The sequence below is a fragment of the Blastomyces dermatitidis genome (genome assembly GCF_000003525.1).
Source record: "Blastomyces dermatitidis ER-3 genomic scaffold supercont1.11, whole genome shotgun sequence".
NCBI lineage: Eukaryota > Fungi > Ascomycota > Eurotiomycetes > Onygenales > Ajellomycetaceae > Blastomyces > Blastomyces dermatitidis.
The window spans coordinates 1,899,426-1,918,276 of record NW_025544784.1 but is presented as its reverse complement, the minus strand read 5'-3'; the positions used below and the strand labels follow the sequence as shown (position 1 = coordinate 1,918,276).

Here is an 18,851-nt window from a genome sequence, read left to right as displayed (position 1 = left end):
TGTTAGAGATGAACCCCCTTTGAATAACCGGGCGCCGGATCAGAAAAAGACAACACATTGTCAGGATGAGTCACCCCGATGCTTGCCTATACTTGGTGTTGTATAGGATCAACTTTGAGGTATTAATATTATACACTGAACTAACTCCACACACCACACCACAAACATTGACGCTAATAATATAGAGATAACAGCCAGGGGAAGACCATGCAAAATAAAAAGAAACAGGTAAAATGATCCTATATACTGATGACCAAAGATTTACCTGATCCATGGGATATCTCGTTAGTTAAACAAAAAGCGAAAATGTACAGTACATAGTGAGGAAGTGGAATATTAAACTGATAGAACCAGGAAACAAAAGGTACACAAAAATAAATGAAAATAAATGAAATGAAATGAAGAAATCTACAACTCCTTCTTCGCCTCAACCCCCTGCTCCTTCTCCAAAACCGTCCCCACAGACCTCACCACCCCCTCCTCCAACGGCACAACAGGCACATACCCGATCCGCCTCTTCGCCTTCTCACACGAATAATACCGCGTCATACACGAAAACCGCACCTCCTTCCTCGACATCCGCGGCTTCTTCCCAAACAGCCCAAACACCATCTCCAACAGTCCCCCAATAACCGTCAGCGCCCCTTCAGGCAGCGCAATCGCCTTCTCCGGCTCAACGACCTTGCCCATCAGCGCCCAGATGCTCCGCGCCATATCCCAGAAGTACACGGGGCTGTCGTTGGTGACGTTGAACGCCTCGCCATCGACGCGCTCGTGGTCCAGCGGCGCTGCGCCGCCGGATTCTAGACGTTTGAATGTGGCCAGGAGGCACTGCGCTGCGAGCATGTGGGCGTAGGCGACATTGCCCGCGTAGGTGAAGTCGAAGAGGTTGTCGTTGTCGCCGAGCTGGAAGCGGAGGACGAAGGGGGAGGATTTGCGGGCGTGGTCGGTCAGGCCCTTTGTGACGGTTGTGTCGCGCTCGCCGTAAATGCCGGCGGGGCGGATGGAGGTAGTCAGCATTCCTGTTGGGGAGGTTTTGTTGAAGTTCAGAACCAGGGTTTCGCCTTGGGCCTGCAATGAGAATAATGTTAGATTTTCATGAGATATATATTCGTATCCTCGCGGGAAAGAAGGAAAATAAGAGAAAAACAGAATACCCACCTTCGTCTCCGTATAATACTCATACTGCAACTTCCCCGTAATCAACGGCCACCTCTCATCCGCCCGAATCAAATCACTATGACAATCATGCACCACGGACGACGAGCTCGTGTACACAAACGCCTTACACACCCCACCCCACTCCCCCTTCAGCCCCCCAGCAACCTCCAGCACATTCCTCGTCCCATCCACATTAATCCGATACAATAATTCTGGCGTCGACTGCATCGGCGGCGGCGAGACGGTATGGATCACAACATCCGGCTTCACCTTCCGGAACACCTCCAGCAGTTGCTCGGTGGACATGATGTCTGCCTCGTAGTACTCTGCGCCGGGGTAGCGGTTGTGCACCGTGCGCAGGTCGAGGACGCAGACCTTTGTGTTTTTGTAGGATGGGTAGCGGCCCGCGAGCGAAGGGACGGCGAAGCGGGTGTCTGTCTCGCCGTTGGCTTTACGGACGGGGCTTGGGATTGTTCGATTCTTTTCACTGCTGTTGCAGCCGGAGCTGGCTTCGGAGGGGAAATTCAGGAGCTGGTCGACAATGTGACTGCCCAGGAAGCCGCAGCCGCCTGTGACAAGGACGGTGCCTAGCTCAAGGGTATTTGGGGTGGCCATGGTTGGCGTTTCTCTGTGTTCTGTTTTCCTTCTTTTTTCTGATTCGATTGCTGGAAACTCAGGAGATAGTTAGGCCGTGAATACACAGTAGAGTACGGGATAGCAGGATGGTTCGGGGGGGAAGGAATTAGTAGGGATATGTTCAATGCTATAGCTGTTACATTAAGGTTTTACGGTATAATTAAATAGACGTTGATAGGATGAGGTTCAGGGGGTTGGAATTGAGAAACATTGAATAATCATGGAGTCCGTCCCCGATAACAGCACGGTGTAATTTTGGTAAATCGGTGACACGGGGAGCTCGGACCAACTAGCTTGAAGTTTCGGGCGTGGAGCAGGACCCAATTAGGACTAGCGGCGGCGGAGATTCTTAGGAGGCTTCTCGTCCAACTAACTATCCACTAGATATATGCTGTCATTAACTACGGTAAAAACAGAAAACACACCCTATTGCTCTATGTAGCTGCCGGGGAAACAAAACCTAAGCAAGAAGATAGGAATTAAAAAGCTTAAGACAACAAAATGGGAACATTCCTGTGACAAAAAAGAAACCGTGTTTTTGGAAAAGATGAGGAAAGGAGAAACCGAAGAAAAGAGTAAATGAAAAGACGGGGCAAGGCATAACATAATTAGAGTTTCATAGAAACCGAATGCAAAATAACACATCTTAAAACCAGAAATTAATTAAAACCATATTATGACGTAATCACAGAGTACACCTCTTAAATCTGCGAGTGGATACATTGCTTGTATGCGAAACGAGGGTGAATGAAAGGTGGGCGGGTTAATGAAGTAGACGGAGCCAATTAAGGAAGAAAACTTTGTCTATCCAGAGGGCTCAAATAATGCCTATTAATTAATTGGAAATCTTTTAGCACCAGTTTCCGAGAAAAATTAAAGAGTAAAAACGGAAAAAGGGAAAAAGAGAACTCACTCAGTACTCCGCTGCACAGACCTCCTGAGCAACCGATTATACTTTTTCTTATCCTCCTCAGAGCCCCAGAATAATTTCGACGCCTCTGGATTCACGGTCGTCCACGGGTTATAGGGCGGGGCCTCATCCTCCAGCGCCTCCACAATAGCCTCAATATGTGCCTTCATCTCCTCCATCTTCTTTGGGAAATAGCACAGAACCCCGTCCTTGGAGATACGATTGTGGAACAGGGGTGGCTTAACGATGACCCGCGGCTGTTCATCAGGGAACTTGGGGCTCAGGTAGATTCGGATCTGGAAAATGCCACCGTCAAACTGCGTCATGTGTTTACCAAAGTAGGTCATGTTCCAGAGGAATGGGTTCCCCTCCTCGAGGTCTAGATCGATCATGAAGTTCCCCCTATTCTTGAGATCTGCAACGGTCTGCTCGTGCTGCCGCTGGAGGTTGACGGCGATCCTAGTCTCGTCTTTTTTCGCCTTCATGCCCTCCGCAGCCCAACTTTCGGTCTCTTTCATGATAGTCTCTTTGATAAGGCCCAGGCGTCTACGAAGGTCTGGGTAACAGAAACGGCCATTCATAACGTTTCCGACGTTTTCAAAGGGCATCGTTTTGAATGCCTGTGAAGGGGTAACTTGGGGTTCTGCAGCGTCGATTGCGAGAATGTAAGATTCGTAGTACCATAGGAATCTGCGCTTTAGGAGATCTTCGAAAGGCTCAAAAGTTGGGCGGTCGTCCTCTCCGGTCAAACGATCCTCTTCCTCTTCCTCCTCTATAAACCCGGCAGGACATGGGGGAACGACCGTGCCATCCGATTGGATACCAAGGAACTCTTCGAGTCTCTGGATGACTGCAATCCGCAGAGTCTCATGTCGAATCTAGATAAGTGTAGCTGTTAGAGAGATAAAACATAAAAGGATGCCAGATTTGTTCTACATGGATACAGTGTGCGTTTACCTTGGCAACATATTGAGACATATTCTGTTGATCGTGGTCAGACCTGGCGTTCTCAAATCCAGGTTCGTTTTCATAGGGGTTAGCGGACATCAAACTCTGGATGGAAATCAGAACAGATTCCAAGCCTTGGGCTGAAGACCATTGCTCTCCACGCTCACCACGCCAGGTCCTTTGCTTGCAGTTAGCGACTATATTTTGAAACAACGTAAGAGTTCTGGGAAGAGAAAATCACCCTAGTATAGATCTAAATGATACTCGAGTTGTCAGTCAACCACGAAAGAAGAAAAGAAAAGAAAAGAAAAGAAAAGTATACATCTGAAGTCCCAGGGCAATAAGAGAGTTACCACTCACAAGCAAACTTTTCCAGAGGCGTAAATATTCGGGTTGTAGCGACATCGGCCGCCATTTGTAGTTGTACAATGAACAGTTGGTGGTGTTCCAGGGTAATCTAGATCAAAACACCAAAAAACCATGTTCAGCATTTTGATGAGCACAACATGCACGCGCGCACAGAGAGAGAGAGGAAGAATCCAAATCAAACCTTCGGGGAACCTGATCGAGAACTGTAGCTAATATGTCAGCGTGGTGGTTCATCGGATAACCGCGTAGATGGATGGATATTGGACTACAGGCCACAAACCTCGAAAAATCCAAACTCATAGGGCGTTTCATGAGGGCCCACGATCAGGGCCTTCATGCTACGGATATCTGATTCCTTGCAAGCCACCGCTAGGGCTGTGATGGGTATTGTATGTTAGCGTCTTTGAAACAATCGTGAGCAAATGGGGGCGCGGATGCCGCATGGTGACCCAGCAGCAAAGCATGCCAGCGACTTGCATGGATCTAAATAAGTAAAAACAAGACAGAAATCAAAATAAACAACAAAAAAGGAAGACTTACACAAGTCCGTGCCATGCTGAATCTGGCTAATTTCCTAATCACAGCATCGAGCTGTTAGAAATCCAAGGGAGAGAAAAAAAAAAAAAAATACCCTACCCATGCAGGACTTGTCCAACCATGAGAGAGGGAGTGGGAGGGATGTTTCATACACGGCCAATGCGTAAGATCGCTTGATTAGACATTTTCCTTTGCTATGAGAACGCAACCTGGCTGCTTGCAACGAGGAGACCTAAGTAGCAGAGGCCCTTTCGAGGGCCTGGGGGAAGATGAAGAAGGGCTAGGTCGAAGACAGCGCTTCAGGCCACCCGCTTCAATCTAGTTGAGACGGCTCTGGGGCTTTTTTGTTTCGTCAATTTGGGTGGTGTGGGTAAGGTGAGAAAGGAAGAAAGTGTGTAAGAAGATATTTTATGAATGAAGTGTGGGTGTGTGAGCCGGGTGTTCCAACAAGGTTTATTTCTTCTGTTCTTTTCTGTCGTTTCTTTCTTTCTTTCTTTCTTTCTTTCTTTCTTTCTTTCTTTCTTTCTTCTGTTGGATGTTTCCAGGGCAAACGGGTTCAAGATGAGAATGAATAATGAACACACAACTCAAAGAACAAGTGACGGAGATGTTCAAGTGATACAAGAGAAGAAGAGCCGGCAGGTTCCAGTCGCAGCCAGGCAGAGATGTCTAATACCTGATAGATAGATCCCTCTCTACTCTGTGTCAGGAGAGACAGCAGATCTAAGTTATAACACGGAGCTCAAAGCTGCAGTGCATCCAACATGGAAGCAAAACAAACACAATATGCCCTGAGCTCTCTTACTTAGGCTATCTAGGTATCTCAATTTCAACGGGAAGAAAAAAGGAAAAGAGAGAGAAAAATACTGCGTAGATACCAGAAATAAAAAGTGGGTTTACATATGATGAAAACTTTCTTTTGTCATTCTCTCTGTTCTCTCCTTCGTTCTTTATTTCTTTCCAGGCGAGGCTGACCAGTTGGCTGTGAAGTTCCCGACGGTGACTTGTCTTGTCTTGTCTTGTCTTCAACGGCCAGCCAATTGTTGCTGTGAGCAGGGGAAGTATTTATTGCGGCTGGATCCTCCGCGTCGTCGCAGGGAGAGAGAGCAGAGAAAACAGAGAAAACAGAGAAAACAGGGACAGACAGGGACAGACAGGGACAGACAAGTAAATAAACAGACAAGGTCAGTGGGCGCTGAACCTACGAATTGAAGAACAGCACTAACTAGCACAACGTTCTTAAATAACGGGTGCAAGAAGCTGGTCGCTCAGCAGCGGGTTTGATGGCTTGCAAACCTACGCAGCGGTACACTCCGTACAGTCTGTAGAGGCCGATAAATAAATATGATGATGCTTATTTCCGTCGGTTTGCTTTAAATAAGCGGTCCAACGACGACGGTGACCGTCATACTGAAACAGTTCGTTTGAGCTCCTTTGTCCAACCACATACGCTACGCTGCGTATACGTTTTACATCCTTCCAGCTAGTTACGTTACAGCCTACTTGGTCCTTGTTTGCCTTGCTAGAACGCTTCTCGAGGCCCCAAGAAGTTTTTCGTCCAGATCACCCACCAGATATATGCCCACGACACGAGCTCCCGGCAAATAAATACTCCACCAACCGTGGGGACGTGGGAATATGGAATATGGTCAAGGGCCAGTTTAACTTCACCGGATGCTCGCCATGAAAGATAAATGACTTCAATAATGACTTCATATACGTAAGGCACTAGCCCCTCTTTCCACCAACCGACGACCGGTCCTATAGCTCAGTTGGTTAGAGCGTGGTGCTAATAACGCCAAGGTCGCGAGTTCGACCCTCGTTGGGACCATGCGGTTAAAGCTTTTGATTTTTTCGACATTTTATTTTATTTTTAATCTTGCAGCTGTATAGATAATAAGTAGTTAATGAGGAAGTGCAAAGAGAAGAATTTACACAGTCGTGCAGTCAACAATATCAGATATTTTTGATTTCCTTTCCCGGTTTGTCAGGAAAAACAAGTCATAAGAAAATAGAAGTAAAAAAAAAAACGAAAACGATTTCTTAGTGAATGGTCCCAACGAGGGTCGAACTCGCGACCTTGGCGTTATTAGCACCACGCTCTAACCAACTGAGCTATAGGACCTATCATTCGATGGAAGCGAGACGCCCGGGTTCATTCACTGTCTCTCAGGCACACCCAAATTTTGCTCCTAATTTTTGCCTCGAAGTGTTCGACAACCTCCTGTACATGCAAAACATACATGTATAAAGAATAAATGGCATTTGTCTCTTTGTCTCTCTGCCGTTCTACTTTATCTGGTTTGTTGTGGTTGTCTCAGGTTGATGATAAGTTGGCCATAAATCATGGTAGTCCCCTTCTCCTCCCAGCGACATACTTTTAACACTTGACAACAAACAAACAAATCTGTGAAATTGTGCTATGTGGATGTTTAATCAATAGGATATTGGCACAATGGCTAGTTTATTGTAATAGTCTGTTTGTTTAAGGTCGTTGAGCATTTCCCCTGAAGGGATACATATCTACATCCGTACGGAGTAAACATATATCAACATCAAGTTCCACTCTCTGTGTGTATCGATCCCAGAGCAAGGTAGCCTCCAGGATGAACCTTCCATTTAAACCAAAATACGGAGTATATGTATCTACAATTCCAATGCAATACCACTACTTTACTCTACTTCTATGAGCACTCCCAGCCCGCCGTCCGCCCTCTGTCCATCCATCCATGGATAGCTCGATATGTCACGGGGCTCCTCCGATTGGGTAAGTGCCTCGGCCACGGGCGGCGAAACCTCCCTCCCCCGACCTATCCTCAGCCATTCCGTCGACTCCGTCTCCAACAAAACCAGCTCCACAAAATACCAAGATACCCAAGCCCTACAGCGTGCGCCCTCAAGCCACGGTACCCAAACACCAGCAGCAATGCAGCACGGCATACAAAGCGCCAACAAGAACAGGAACAAGGATAGCAATGATGCAACCTCAGCGGACGCCATCCGAATCCGCGACAACCAGCGTCGATCCCGCGCCCGGCGTAAGGAGTACCAGCAGGACCTGGAGCGGCGCGTGCAGAAGTTTGAGCAGCAAGGAGTACAGGCTACAATAGAGGTACAAACTGCGGCTAGGAAGGTTGCGAGGGAGAATACCCTGCTGCGATCGCTGTTGAAGCTGAAGGGGGTCGCCACCGCGGAAATCGACGAATACATCTCGAATGCGAACGGGGGTGAGAACGGGGCGGCCATGACTTTGAATGGAAATGGAAATGCAAAAACGAACGTGAACGGGAACGGGAATGGGAACCTGAATCAAAATAATGATAGACTTAGGGCTGGAATAGGGTTTGCGCAATTGCAGCCTGCAACTTCTCCCAACTCCACGACCGCGTCTCCCTCCGTCCCTCTACCCACTCCCACGACAGCCGTGTTTCCAAATACCATGAACCAGAACCAAAATGAAGGCCGGAACGAGAATCAGCCTTCAATTCAACTAGATAATTACCCTTCCTACTATCCAGCAGAGCAAGCTACCGTCCAGCCTTCTCCCCAATACGTCGAATCCCCCAGCGGTCAAAATATACCTAGCTCTGCCTCCGCCTCCATTTCCACCTCCACCTCCTCAATGTACTCCCCCACCGCCAGCTTCACGAGCGCAAGTCTTGGCCCGCCCACAAATAACGACCAACAATGTCAACCCCAGCCTTCATCATACCAACCATACGCAACCCCAATACCCTATGCAGCGTCCAGATACCCCCAGGGGCCTCCACAACAAAACCACCAGCAACAGCAGCAGAAACAACAACAACAACAATCACTCCAACTCCCCCTCCAACTCCACCCACCAGTCCCTTCCACCCAACCGCACCCGTACCGCCCATCCCCGTCCCACGCCCACGCCCACGCCAACCAACCCCAATTGCAACTCCCAAACACTCAGGCCCCCTATTCCAGCCCGACAGACACCACACTCGACTCGACATCCTGCGAAGTCGCCGCGAGCATCATCGCGAGCATGCGCGGACACGGCGACGCGGACTCCGTGCGTGCAGAGCTGGGTTGTTCACCCGGCGGCGCGCCGTGCCAGGTGGGCAGTATGGAGATTTTTAGAGTGCTGGATCGCTCTATTGGGAGTTGTCGGTGATGATTTTTCTTTCTCTGTTACTTAGTTTGTCTGCGTTTTGCGGGGTGCCCTGGAGTTTGAGGTTCTGATTTGTCTGTCTGTCTGTATGTATGTATGTATGTATGTATATTTATTCCATATTTGTCTTTTTTTTTGGAAAAAAAAAAAATGTCTGTTTGGTGTAGCGTTGATGGATTAACGGGTGTCCGGGCGGCATGCTCATATGTTTCAATAATGGGGAAAGATCTGTTGTTGAATCAGTTAGTGAGGGCATCCGCGCGAGCCTTGATCATGATATGACTGACACATGGGATTTCTGACTAATTGTTCATGATCTGAATAAGGAATGGAGAGATGGGGAGCAAGGTAGGGGCGTTGGTTATGTTCGTCTACTGCTAACTACCATATGGGTAGCCTTTTTGGGTTACTATGTCATTTGTATATAAGTTAATAATTACATGGGGCTTCCCCGCTCAGCAATAGTGGTATAAGCAGCAGACTGATCTATGCAGGATTACCCTCACTATTAATAACTATAAATGCTCAGATTTTCGTCCCAGGTACACCTGGTCGTTTAGAATTTTTCAAGCCCGTGCCCCGTGAGGCCCTCTCCTCCCGATGAGTCTCTCAGTTCTTCAGTAAGCCTCCGTGTGCACTCTGTTGCTAGTTTATTTGTAACGAAAGACATGTAGAAGACAGAATAGGCAATTTGTGGAATCTGATGATTGAGAGAGTAGATTTGACAGACAGGCAGCAGCGCGTTGAAAACGCTCAAAGAGTTACTGACAGAACATGGATTTTCTTCTTGCAAGTCTAAATCAAAATCCGGATTGTGTTGCATGCTAACTAAGAAAAAAAACTACCACGCCATGGCTAATAAAAGAGAGAAGGGGGTATATTTTGGAAAAACAAGGACGGTGCTGGTACAAATTCCTCCGATATTCACCATCACACTCTAGGCGGTGCTTGACCAATAACGATATCGGCGTGACCCTCGGATGCCCGATGGTAGGCCCGAAGCTCCTGTTGACCAATTGCTCTAACTTCGCCAAAGATACCTTGGTGGCCCGATCCGATACAATTATTGAAATTGCCCCATGTGTCCAACTTGCACGAACATTTATAACCCCCGAACGATTTGCGTTCTATGTATAGTTAGCCAAACTAGTTACCTAGAGCTCGGACATAACAAGACTAGAGAGGAAGTTTTTGCATACCATGAGGGTTTTTGAAAGAGATGCTTATTCGGTTTAAGCCCTTAAATGCCGCATGAGGGTAGTCTTTGCGACGGGTAAAGCCTAGTCCCGCTATGTTGAAATCTGCTACCCCCTCATTCGCGACAAAGCGCTGAGCTTCCAGGCAAGATTTTCCTTTGGCCTGCTCGATGGCCGTGATAGCACACGAGCTATTAGCTTTCCGACAGTCGCACCGTTCTACATTCACAGCTGTTTTGTCATCGATTTTGATCGCCGTAATTGCTAACTCGTTCGCGCCAACAACGCTCCTAGAAAAAATCACAAGCAACGGCCTTTTCGGTTTTTGATGGAGGAAGCCATTGGTATCGCCCATGTTAACTACAGTTACTGCGCTTTGGCTGGTTTTACTGGAGATACTGGTCATTGTTGAGCTCCTTCGGCTGGAGTAAGGCGTTAGCGACGGAAAATTCATGCCTGCATGATCCCCACTACCCATTGACCCTCGGCTAGAATCAGACGGAGCTGTAGAACTACTGTAGGAGCCAAGTGATCGTTGGTCAGCCGGCTGTGTACTAGAACGGTTTGCCGCAGAGAACAGGCTTTGTGGGCTCCCAGAAAACATGTTGAGTGGGCTGGGCGGAACACTGCTTCTCGGAACTGTTATTGGACTTGTTGGAAGTATGTCGTAATTTTCTACCCACGGTTCTTCGGCCCGACTCTGTTCCTCTTTGACAAAATATCCTTGCAATCGCTTGGGTATCCAGAGTTGTACAACGGCATCTTCGACGATTGGTTTTTCGTCGGATACTACGAAGGCAACTTTTGCATCTGGTCTAATATAAGGGTTAGAAAGCGCAAGATGTTGAGGTAAGGGGGGATTTTTGCGAGACATACTGCGAGTAGGATAGGTATGGCTTGTACCCTGTGAAGGCATGCTGGAACCGGAGGAGATCCTTCATGGAAGGAAAGGAAATTTTATTATCTTCACCGGGCGTCCTCAGTAGGACGTCGTTGGTATCGCGGGAGAAAGTGGGCATTGCGTAAAGCGGAATTAAACTTGCGGATTCGAGATTAACGTCAATTATACGCCCTGTTAGTGGGATTAGAAAAAGAAGCTACGGTGGAAGCGTGCCAGTGACTCCATACTCTCAGGTATAACCATCCCGTTTTCCAGCTGCTCCTCAGCTGTAACAATCAAACAATGCTGGGAAGGCATATCGTTCAAAATTTGTAAAAACCGTAGAGATGTTACTACATTCGGCGAGTCACTCTGAAGGGGTCTGGAATAAAATTAGATCGTAGGTTTTATAAATAGAAATAGAACAGAAAAAACATACACAGTGATGATTTCCTTCATCGCACGCTTTCGATGTTGTCCAGAGGGAAGATTACTAGTTCGTCGAATTTCCGGCCAAATATGGAATACAGATTGCTCTAATCTTGCGCGTGACAAGTCCGGGGCAAATATGCGATCTATACACTCCGGAGAAAACCGCCTGCACTCGTGTGATAACTCCTAGTACAATATCAGTCGACTGCTTCTATATGAAAAACTTCAGGGGTCAGAATAAACTAGTTGGATAGTGATAAGTGTACCTACCTGATTTAGCGCCCTCACATATGATGGCCAATGAGATAATTCTGAGCCCTCACTGGCCTGGTATCCTTCCATGTGTTTCATGAGCCATATACATTTAAGCAAGTTGACATAGGCAATGACGGAGACGGTCCTCTGGGCGATCAAATCGAATCGAGCTGCCTTGAGCTTTGCCGTGCCTTTTCCAAAGTGAAAAACGAATGCGTTGGCGGTATCCGCGAGAGGCAGTTGCCTTCCATTGGCAAACTCGGGATGATTGATCTCTGCGGCTTGCTGAAATTTAAGCGAGAAATTTGGAGGAATTTCAATGACAAAAGTTTCGTCTTTCCGCTGGTGGTCCATCTCTTCTTTGAAATCTGGGACTATCACTCCCATCAGGCGCCGCAGGTCGTTATGCATACTGCTCATCCGAGCAGCAAGATCTTGATGGACGCGGAAGAGAAGATCGATCTCGAAGGGCTTAAGAACAAAAAATATTTTCAGGTTGTGTAAAGATATCCGGCTCCGCAAACGATCGACGTCTGGCTGCACAAAGCTGTTCCATGATATGCCTCGACGAGGATCGGACGCATTATTATATCGATAATTGTCTCGAAGTAGCTTTTCACAATGCTGCAGGGTCTCGTGATAATCCCCGAGTATCTTATTCAGCGAAGACAAATCCCAGAGTTGCTTGGAGTCTCTTGACCGCCCTAAGGGGGAGGTCTCAAGTTGGAATGTAGCATTTGAAGCCACGCGATAGATGTTTTCTAGGTTCGTTGCAAGAGACTTAACGTCATTGGCAAACTCCTTGTATTGTGTGCCTATGATGGCACCTTTATGTGAGTAAGAGAACTTGGTGGTGAATTTAAACGTTCGCAACAAGAACGAAGATGTTGATATGGTTTTTCTTGTTATTTTATTTGGGGAAGATTTTATCGAACCACAGTGGTGAGAAAAGGAAGACTAATGAAGGTATTCACTACTTACTTGGTTTCAACTTCTTCTCGAAAGCGAAATTATATACCTTCCAAGCCAGTTGACTTAAGACCAAAACATCACTGATTTGAACAGGGAGGGCCATGGAAGGCTCGAAAGCGGCCCCTCGATATTTCAGATTTTAACTTTTGATAGATTAGATTTGGTCCTCGGAAGCGGTTGTTAAGGCTAATAATGCGATGTTTTCGACCTCCTGTTATTCATGCAGCAATTCGATATGCAGAAACCCTACCTAGAGAGAAAAAAAAGTGTTCTTTGCAGATTTGCGGATGAAGATGGAGGTGGAATAGGTGGCTGTGCAAGCCAACCATGAGGATGTTACTCCCTGGCAGCGACAAACGACCTCTTTATTTTGGTTTCCTGACTGAGAGTCATCATAAGCTCTCGGCATGGATGTATCCAGGGGTTGAAGGGTTGGCCTCCTCCTTACGGAGTTGCATCCATCCGAGGCACAGGGCCCATAAGGTGGTCCGTGACTGATGATACTCTTCCTTCCCCACTAGGTTAATTTCACTTCGTAACTCCAGGGACCGGGCCCGGGGGAGAGGAAGCCAAGCGGACTGGCGGGTTACTACAGCGCAGATGCAGTTCTGATGCAGTGAGAGCGTGGGTTCCCACCGCAGCGCCGCAGCAGGGACAAGCAGGGAATGGTGCTTTGGTGGCTTGCCAAGGATGGATGCTCATGAGAGCATATGGTTCTCGCTGCCTGTGCTTCGTCCACGTTAGCGAACTCCCAAGAGTGGGCTATGTATGGCTTCTGGAGGAGCATACACGAGCCTGAGCCTGAAGAAACGCGAAGAGAAGAGAGCTTTGACATGCGGCTCTGCGCCTGTGGTTGGCAGCTGCCCAAAAAGGGTGGTTGCGGCTCTGGGGGAACCACAAGGCAGATTCGTCGTTGATGTCAGTCAGAAGAAGCATAATCCTGACTACTGTTAAATACTACTCTCCACTTGCTTCACCCTTCTCTCTCTCTTGTCCTTCTGCAAGAGGGCTAATACAGAGTTGATTTCGTTGGTGATTACCATGTTAGCTCTCTGACTGAACCCACGCCCCTTGCTCCATGCTCCGTGCTGCACTGTAAATCAAAGCTGCAGCGATGGCCATATCGACGGCACTTAATGGAGATCCCCCTCACATTTCTGACAGCGACAGTGATCGGTTCCGGCCTGTCCTTTTGGACAACGACCCCAATGCCATCGTCACAGATGCTCCGGAAGAGCCTTTCCGATTGGGCCGTCTAGATGTTGGCTGCCTCGTCATAAACAGGATGATAGGTGCGCGCAGCTTCTTCTTCTTCTTCTTAACTCTAACTCCATACTTTGTATCTTCGAATCTCTCCTTTTCTCTCTCTGTGTTCAGTCCTCAAACCAATTGACTCACATATACGTGGTTAATGTTCTCCAGGGACGGGGATTTTTTCGTCGGTTGATTTCGTTGTTCAGGGAACGAGAAGCATCGGGGTCTCCCTGTTATTCTGGTTCTTCGGTGTCATATATTGTCTTGCTGGAGTGCATCTATACATCGAATATGGCCTTAGCACCCCAAGACGTCGCTTCGAAGGGGTCGAACAGGGCATTCCCCGCAGTGGAGGCGACCTTAACTATGTATGCTCTAATACTTTCTACTCAGATGGCTTGAATTTGACTGGGTACTGAAAGTTACTTACAGCTTCAGTATGTTTACCGGAAACCGAATTATCGCAAAGGCACAGTGCTCCTCTCTGTCACTACGTTTGCCGCGGTTTTCATTATGTTTGGCAATGTTGCAGGAAACTGCGTGAACTTTGCTGTGAGGGCGCTTCAAGCTTCAAATGCAGAAGTGACCAACGAGGCTGTGCGAGGAATTTCCATCGCAGTAGCTCTTTTTACCTGCTTTATCCACACCTTGTCTCGCCGTGGCGGCATCCTTTTGAGCAACCTATTTGCTATGGTCAAACTTGCAATGCTATTTCTGATACTCATTGCTGCCATTGTCGCTGCCACAGGGGCTTTCCCACAAACCGAGTCTGCCGCTACTAAAAACTTTGATCCTGAGACCTCCTTTCGTGGCGCGTCTACCCAGGCCAATGACTACGCGAATGCCTTCTTATTGATAAGTTAGTCAACTAAATGGTGGTTCTCTTTGCGATATTGCTAACGCTAGGTCCAGTTTTCACTTTCAGCGGGTTTGAACAACCCAACTATGTGAGTGGCTTATGTGATCATGAAGAGATACGTATGTTCAGTTCTAATGCGATTTTTGCAGGTCCTTGGTGAGATTTCAAGACCCCGGCGTAATTTTCCCGTATCCATGATCACCTCTGTCTCCCTAGTTGGCATACTCTACATGTCGGTCAACATTGCATATGTGAGCAGTCAAGATTTTTCTGCAAAAGATCCGTTTGATATGCAACCAATATGCATTCCACCTGCTAATCGCAATTAGATGGCTATTGTGCCCAAACCCGACCTATTTAATGAACAAGTAAACCTTGCTGAGAGATTTTTCGAATTAACTTTTGGAAGACTCAACGTTGGTGATAACACTGGCCAAAGGATCTTCAACGCTTTCCTAGCTGTCTCTAGCTTCGGAAATATAGTTGTCATGACCTACACAGCCGCGCGAGTGAAGCAAGAGATAGCAAAGGAGGGGATACTACCATTCCCCAAGTTCTTTGCGAAAAATCGCGACTTTTCATTCGGTCGACTACTTCGATGGGCCCATCGCCGTCCTACCTTAGCGCGATTATTCGGACGGATATTGAAATCGCCATGGTTCGCTCCCGAACATCACTCTGAAAAGACACCAGTGGGGGCTCTAACACTTCATTTCGGATCCTGTTTGGTTCTACTCATGGCTACGTACGGTGTGGAGCCGAATAATACTTACAGCTTACTTTCGAGAGTATACACATACGCCGCCCACGCGTTTTTCGGAGTCCTACTCGCGGGCGGGATCCTGTACCTCCGGCTCAATGGCAAGGAAGGATGGCGAAAGAAAGCGGTCGGCATTAACCCGTTCCTCAGCGTTATGTCAGCCATAATTTACCTTTTCGGGAGCTTATTTCCGGTCATTGTCTCCTGGGTTGAGCCTAGCGGGGAATTCAAACGGGTCTACACAACTACAATCAAGTGGTATCTGGTCCCCCTGCTTAGCTGGTCAGCAATCGCCTTCGGGGCAGTGTGGTGGCTGGGATTTATCATTCTTGGCAAACGAACTGAGAAGCGCACCGGCACTGTATTTACGATTCAAAGAGAGCCTACGTTTGAGCGCGATCCCCCTGTTGATGGGCCGCCCATCCAGGTCAATGAGACTGTGTATTTTGCGTGGGTCGCCAAGGAGAACCTGCCAGATGGGCAGGATTCAGAGGGTGGACAGGATGATTTTGCCAGCCATGATTTTGCCAATGGTGATTTCGCGGGGATGAATGCCATGACGGATTTCGACCATCATTTAAGGCAGTAAAGGTCCATCCTTTCATTACCTCTCTCAACAGCGAGGGTGCTCGTTAATGACACTATCGATATCCAACAAACATATACTTGCAAGTTTCAGGCGATTTCTAGCGTTGTTACTTTATATATATACATATATATGTACGTTGCTTCCCACTTCCCGGCTATGTTTTTCTCTGGGTTAGATGGGTTCACGTTTATGCTAGTAGTCTCTGTACTTATTTTACTTCACGGAAAGGTTAATCGGGATAATTAAGCATAGTCATAAGTTTTCCCCCGTCCCCCACCTCCTACCAAGTGGGATAACGCACGTTAGTAGGTCTCCGTTGTTTGCCATTTTATGTAGGCAAAAAACATCAGCTCTTGCGCAGTTACATAGCTATCTATACAGGCAGTTGTGGTGGCAGGGCAGTAAACGTTACTGTGTTAGTCCAGGAAAGGGCCCTGTTGAATTTAACCCAGGGTCCAACAGCTACATACTCCGTACACTAAAGTGTACTCTAGCTATATCTTGTCTGGAGTTTCCTGTAAGTCAAGTTAGACGCCTGGGTAATTGCCCAACTAGGCCCCCTGGTGCCTAGGTGTGAGGGAGGGATCGAATATCGAATCTGCTTTCGATTGGATATGTGTATAGAAATCATGGTACCACACCCCCCTTCCTCACGCCACAACGCGAGAACAGCGCCTTCGGAGACCGTTTATCATGTTTCATGTTTAGGGTATAAATTCAATTTAGTTTTATATATTATATAAAATATCATGGGATATATAATGCGTTTCAAACTTAGGGCGGAAGAATCTTCCTTCCCCCGTTTCAACAACCCCTCTTTTTCGAAGCCAGTGATGGACATGGGGTATTCAAAAAACACAACTTCGTCAACCCCCCTGAAAAAGCAGGCATATATACAAATGCACATAATAAATGCACATAATAAATGCCGCTTATTTAGTTTTTGACAGCATAGATTTTGAACGAACCTATATGTATTAATAATTAATAGCAGGGTTAGCTTTATCAACATGAAAAAAGAAACGTAGAGAGAGATCCAAGAAACTCACCGGCCCACTCGTTGAAATCAACATTCTTAAAATCAGCCTTGAACCCTTCAGAGAAAATCCCGGGCCCACGCTCAATCTTTGCTCGGGTAGGGCCGCAGCAGGGTGTCGGCTCGGGCTCCTTCACTACACCGCAGCAACCACCGGCGGCGCTCTTGGGGTTATCCAGTGCTGCCGTGTAGATGTTCAAATCATTCTTCGCATCGACGATGAGGATGTCTAGTTAAAGGTTTTTAAAGTAAGTATATGCCAACCAAAAAAAAAAAAAAAAAAAAAAAAAAAAAAAAAAAAAAAAAAAGGTCCAAACCCAAAGAGGTGGAAGAATCACAGAAGCAAAATGAATAATAGTTATAGGGGAAAAAAAAGTGAAAACGCACCACCAAACCCGGCCTCCTTCAAATACCTCTCATAATCCTCCACCCGGCTCGCTCCCGCAATGCACCCGACATACAGCGCAATACTCTCCTTAAGCTCCGGCGTCAGCTCCTTCCTGGTTAGGATATCGCTGAGCGCAACGCGGCCGCCCGGTTTCAGCAGGCGGGCCATCTCGTTGAACGCGAGCTGCTTCTCTGCCTCCGGGACGAGGTTGACGACGCAGTTGCTGATGATGCAGTCAGCGACGGCGGCGGGGAGGTTGACGGCGGTGATTTGCGATTCGACGAAGGTTACGTTGGCCGCGGCGGGGCCGACTTTTTCTTTGTTGATGTTGGCGCGGGCGAGCATGTCCTGTGGGGGTGTTTAGAAGTTAGAAATTGTGCTTTTTGGGGAGAGAGGGGGTATATAGTATGTCAATCATGTATCCTGCATGCATACCTTGTTCATGTCAATGCCGTATACTTTCCCATTCGGGCCGACGTTTTTCGCAGCGAGGAAGGCATCGATTCCCGCTCCGCTACCGAAATCAATCACGGTTTCGCCCTGTAATGATCGAGTTAGTATATTGTGTATCAATAAACGATAGAGGGGCCACATTTTGAAACCAGCAGAAAGAAAGATGGGGGAGAGAAAAGGGGAAGAGAAAAGGGGGAGAGGGGCAAGCAAACCTCATTTAATTGCGCCAGAGCAAGAGGATTTCCGCAGCTCAGACCCAGATTCGCGGCCTGCGGGATACTGGCGAGCTCCTCCTTGGAATATCCAAAGGCAGTGGCCACGTCGCGGCCATATCTTTCGTCGCTGGTTTTGGCAGCGGAGCTGTAGTGCTTCTGGACCTCTTGGTACACCTGAGATTCGGCCATGGTGTAAATATGTATGTATATGGAGATACCAAAGAAGGCTTTTCTTCTTTTAGCAAGGGTTTACGGCGTAGTTATAACTGATGAATAATTGTACAGGAGTATTCCTATTTTATTTTATCTTATATCTTATATCTGAATTCAAGCAGAAATAGGTTTTAAGGGAGGTAACTAGGTGGTTGATATAGACCAAGCAAGCTTCCTCATTCTATCCAAACGATATGTCACTGCTGGCGTCTGTAGTGGACAGCGAGTCAGCCACAGCCACAGCAGAGGCAGGGTTCCACAGCCAAGTTTTGGTTGTTGTCCGAGCCCTTCAAGTCCTCTCGTTAGAGTTGTTACAGCGCTGTCTGGCCCGTCGAGATCTGGTGGTGATGTATGTATGTATTTAGGGCGTGTTCGGATATCAACTGATTCTGTTGAACGGCAATTTCTTTGGAAAAAATAAAAAATAAAAAACTTTCTTCCACTTCTTTCGATATACAATATTCTGTTTAAGATCAGTGGCTATGTGGCTAGGCTGCTGTAAATATTGTAAGAAGTCATGATTATTTAGTTATTTATTATTTATTTATCACCAACCCCCACATTGCCGAGGGCGATATGTCACTGTTCTTGGCGCAGATTTAGTAATTAACAAGAATTCAGTGGAACCCTTTATTTTATTTTATTAT

The 18,851-nt window shown here is 47.2% G+C and overlaps 6 protein-coding genes and 2 non-coding genes across 9 annotated transcripts; 3 read left to right on the top strand and 5 right to left on the bottom strand.

Moving 5' to 3' along the window:
* Window positions 1-408: 408 nt before the first annotated feature.
* BDCG_08610 (sterol-4alpha-carboxylate 3-dehydrogenase (decarboxylating)) lies at window positions 409-1,776 on the bottom strand (the record flags this gene model as incomplete). The annotated part of the gene is made up of 2 exons (XM_045424397.1): window positions 409-1,071; window positions 1,162-1,776. 2 exons carry the CDS (start codon window positions 1,774-1,776, stop codon window positions 409-411), a joined length of 1,278 nt encoding a protein of 425 aa, XP_045273118.1.
* An 806-nt stretch (window positions 1,777-2,582) lies between these two features.
* On the bottom strand, window positions 2,583-4,746 carry BDCG_08609 (ubiquitin-conjugating enzyme E2 Z; the record flags this gene model as incomplete). The annotated part of the gene is made up of 9 exons (XM_045424396.1): window positions 2,583-2,625; window positions 2,711-3,585; window positions 3,665-3,833; window positions 3,897-3,908; window positions 4,016-4,112; window positions 4,206-4,227; window positions 4,305-4,399; window positions 4,565-4,598; window positions 4,714-4,746. The coding sequence occupies 9 exons, from the start codon at window positions 4,744-4,746 to the stop codon at window positions 2,583-2,585; spliced, it is 1,380 nt and encodes a 459-aa protein (XP_045273117.1).
* A 1,572-nt stretch (window positions 4,747-6,318) lies between these two features.
* BDCG_17823 lies at window positions 6,319-6,392 on the top strand. Its single transcript has one exon. It is a non-coding gene; the product is annotated as a tRNA-Ile (tRNA).
* A 220-nt stretch (window positions 6,393-6,612) lies between these two features.
* Window positions 6,613-6,686, bottom strand: BDCG_17822. The gene has a single exon. It is a non-coding gene; the product is annotated as a tRNA-Ile (tRNA).
* A 253-nt stretch (window positions 6,687-6,939) lies between these two features.
* On the top strand, window positions 6,940-9,293 carry BDCG_08608 (uncharacterized protein). The gene has a single exon (XM_045424395.1). The coding sequence runs from the start codon at window positions 7,305-7,307 to the stop codon at window positions 8,703-8,705; it is 1,401 nt and encodes a 466-aa protein (XP_045273116.1). The 5' UTR covers window positions 6,940-7,304; the 3' UTR covers window positions 8,706-9,293.
* On the bottom strand, window positions 7,569-13,832 carry BDCG_08607. 2 transcript variants are annotated; one of them, XM_045424394.1, is made up of 8 exons: window positions 12,447-13,216; window positions 11,481-12,263; window positions 11,218-11,396; window positions 11,027-11,160; window positions 10,775-10,970; window positions 9,902-10,713; window positions 8,990-9,829; window positions 7,569-8,930 (listed from the first exon to the last, which is right to left on the bottom strand). In XM_045424394.1, exons 2-7 carry the CDS (start codon window positions 11,883-11,885, stop codon window positions 9,633-9,635), a joined length of 1,923 nt encoding a protein of 640 aa, XP_045282618.1. In that variant the 5' UTR covers window positions 11,886-12,263; window positions 12,447-13,216; the 3' UTR covers window positions 7,569-8,930; window positions 8,990-9,632. The 2 variants fall into 2 exon arrangements, with proteins under 2 accessions (XP_045282618.1, XP_045282617.1); XM_045424393.1 differs by having other exon boundaries at window positions 7,969-8,930; window positions 11,481-12,280; window positions 12,447-13,832.
* BDCG_08606 (high affinity methionine permease) lies at window positions 12,628-16,685 on the top strand. The gene is made up of 6 exons (XM_045424392.1): window positions 12,628-13,729; window positions 13,860-14,059; window positions 14,124-14,550; window positions 14,604-14,638; window positions 14,700-14,801; window positions 14,880-16,685. The coding sequence occupies exons 1-6, from the start codon at window positions 13,552-13,554 to the stop codon at window positions 15,897-15,899; spliced, it is 1,962 nt and encodes a 653-aa protein (XP_045273115.1). The 5' UTR covers window positions 12,628-13,551; the 3' UTR covers window positions 15,900-16,685.
* On the bottom strand, window positions 16,110-18,719 carry BDCG_08605 (ubiE/COQ5 methyltransferase). The gene is made up of 5 exons (XM_045424391.1): window positions 17,989-18,719; window positions 17,759-17,863; window positions 17,323-17,671; window positions 16,949-17,164; window positions 16,110-16,867 (listed from the first exon to the last, which is right to left on the bottom strand). The coding sequence occupies exons 1-5, from the start codon at window positions 18,178-18,180 to the stop codon at window positions 16,836-16,838; spliced, it is 894 nt and encodes a 297-aa protein (XP_045273114.1). The 5' UTR covers window positions 18,181-18,719; the 3' UTR covers window positions 16,110-16,835.
* Between the last annotated feature and the right edge of the window lie 132 nt (window positions 18,720-18,851).

Bases quoted from the DNA above. Each gene is read 5' to 3' on its own strand.
- BDCG_08608 (XM_045424395.1), top strand. From the start codon at position 7,305: ATGTCACGGGGCTCCTCCGATTGGGTAAGTGCCTCGGCCACGGGCGGC.
- BDCG_08607 (XM_045424393.1), bottom strand. From the start codon at position 12,540: ATGGCCCTCCCTGTTCAAATCAGTGATGTTTTGGTCTTAAGTCAACTG. The intron at 12,281-12,446 runs GTAAGTAGTGAA...GTGCCATCATAG, and splicing joins CGAGAAGAAGTTGAAACCAA to GCACACAATACAAGGAGTTT. The intron at 10,714-10,774 runs GTATGTCTCGCA...CCCTTATATTAG, and splicing joins CCATACCTATCCTACTCGCA to ACCAGATGCAAAAGTTGCCT.
- BDCG_08606 (XM_045424392.1), top strand. From the start codon at position 13,552: ATGGCCATATCGACGGCACTTAATGGAGATCCCCCTCACATTTCTGAC. The intron at 14,060-14,123 runs GTATGCTCTAAT...AGTTACTTACAG, and splicing joins GTGGAGGCGACCTTAACTAT to CTTCAGTATGTTTACCGGAA. The intron at 14,639-14,699 runs GTGAGTGGCTTA...CGATTTTTGCAG, and splicing joins GGTTTGAACAACCCAACTAT to GTCCTTGGTGAGATTTCAAG.
- BDCG_08605 (XM_045424391.1), bottom strand. From the start codon at position 18,180: ATGGCCGAATCTCAGGTGTACCAAGAGGTCCAGAAGCACTACAGCTCC. The intron at 17,672-17,758 runs GTATGCATGCAG...ACACCCCCACAG, and splicing joins ACGGCATTGACATGAACAAG to GACATGCTCGCCCGCGCCAA. The intron at 17,165-17,322 runs GTGCGTTTTCAC...ACCTTTAACTAG, and splicing joins GAAGGAGGCCGGGTTTGGTG to ACATCCTCATCGTCGATGCG.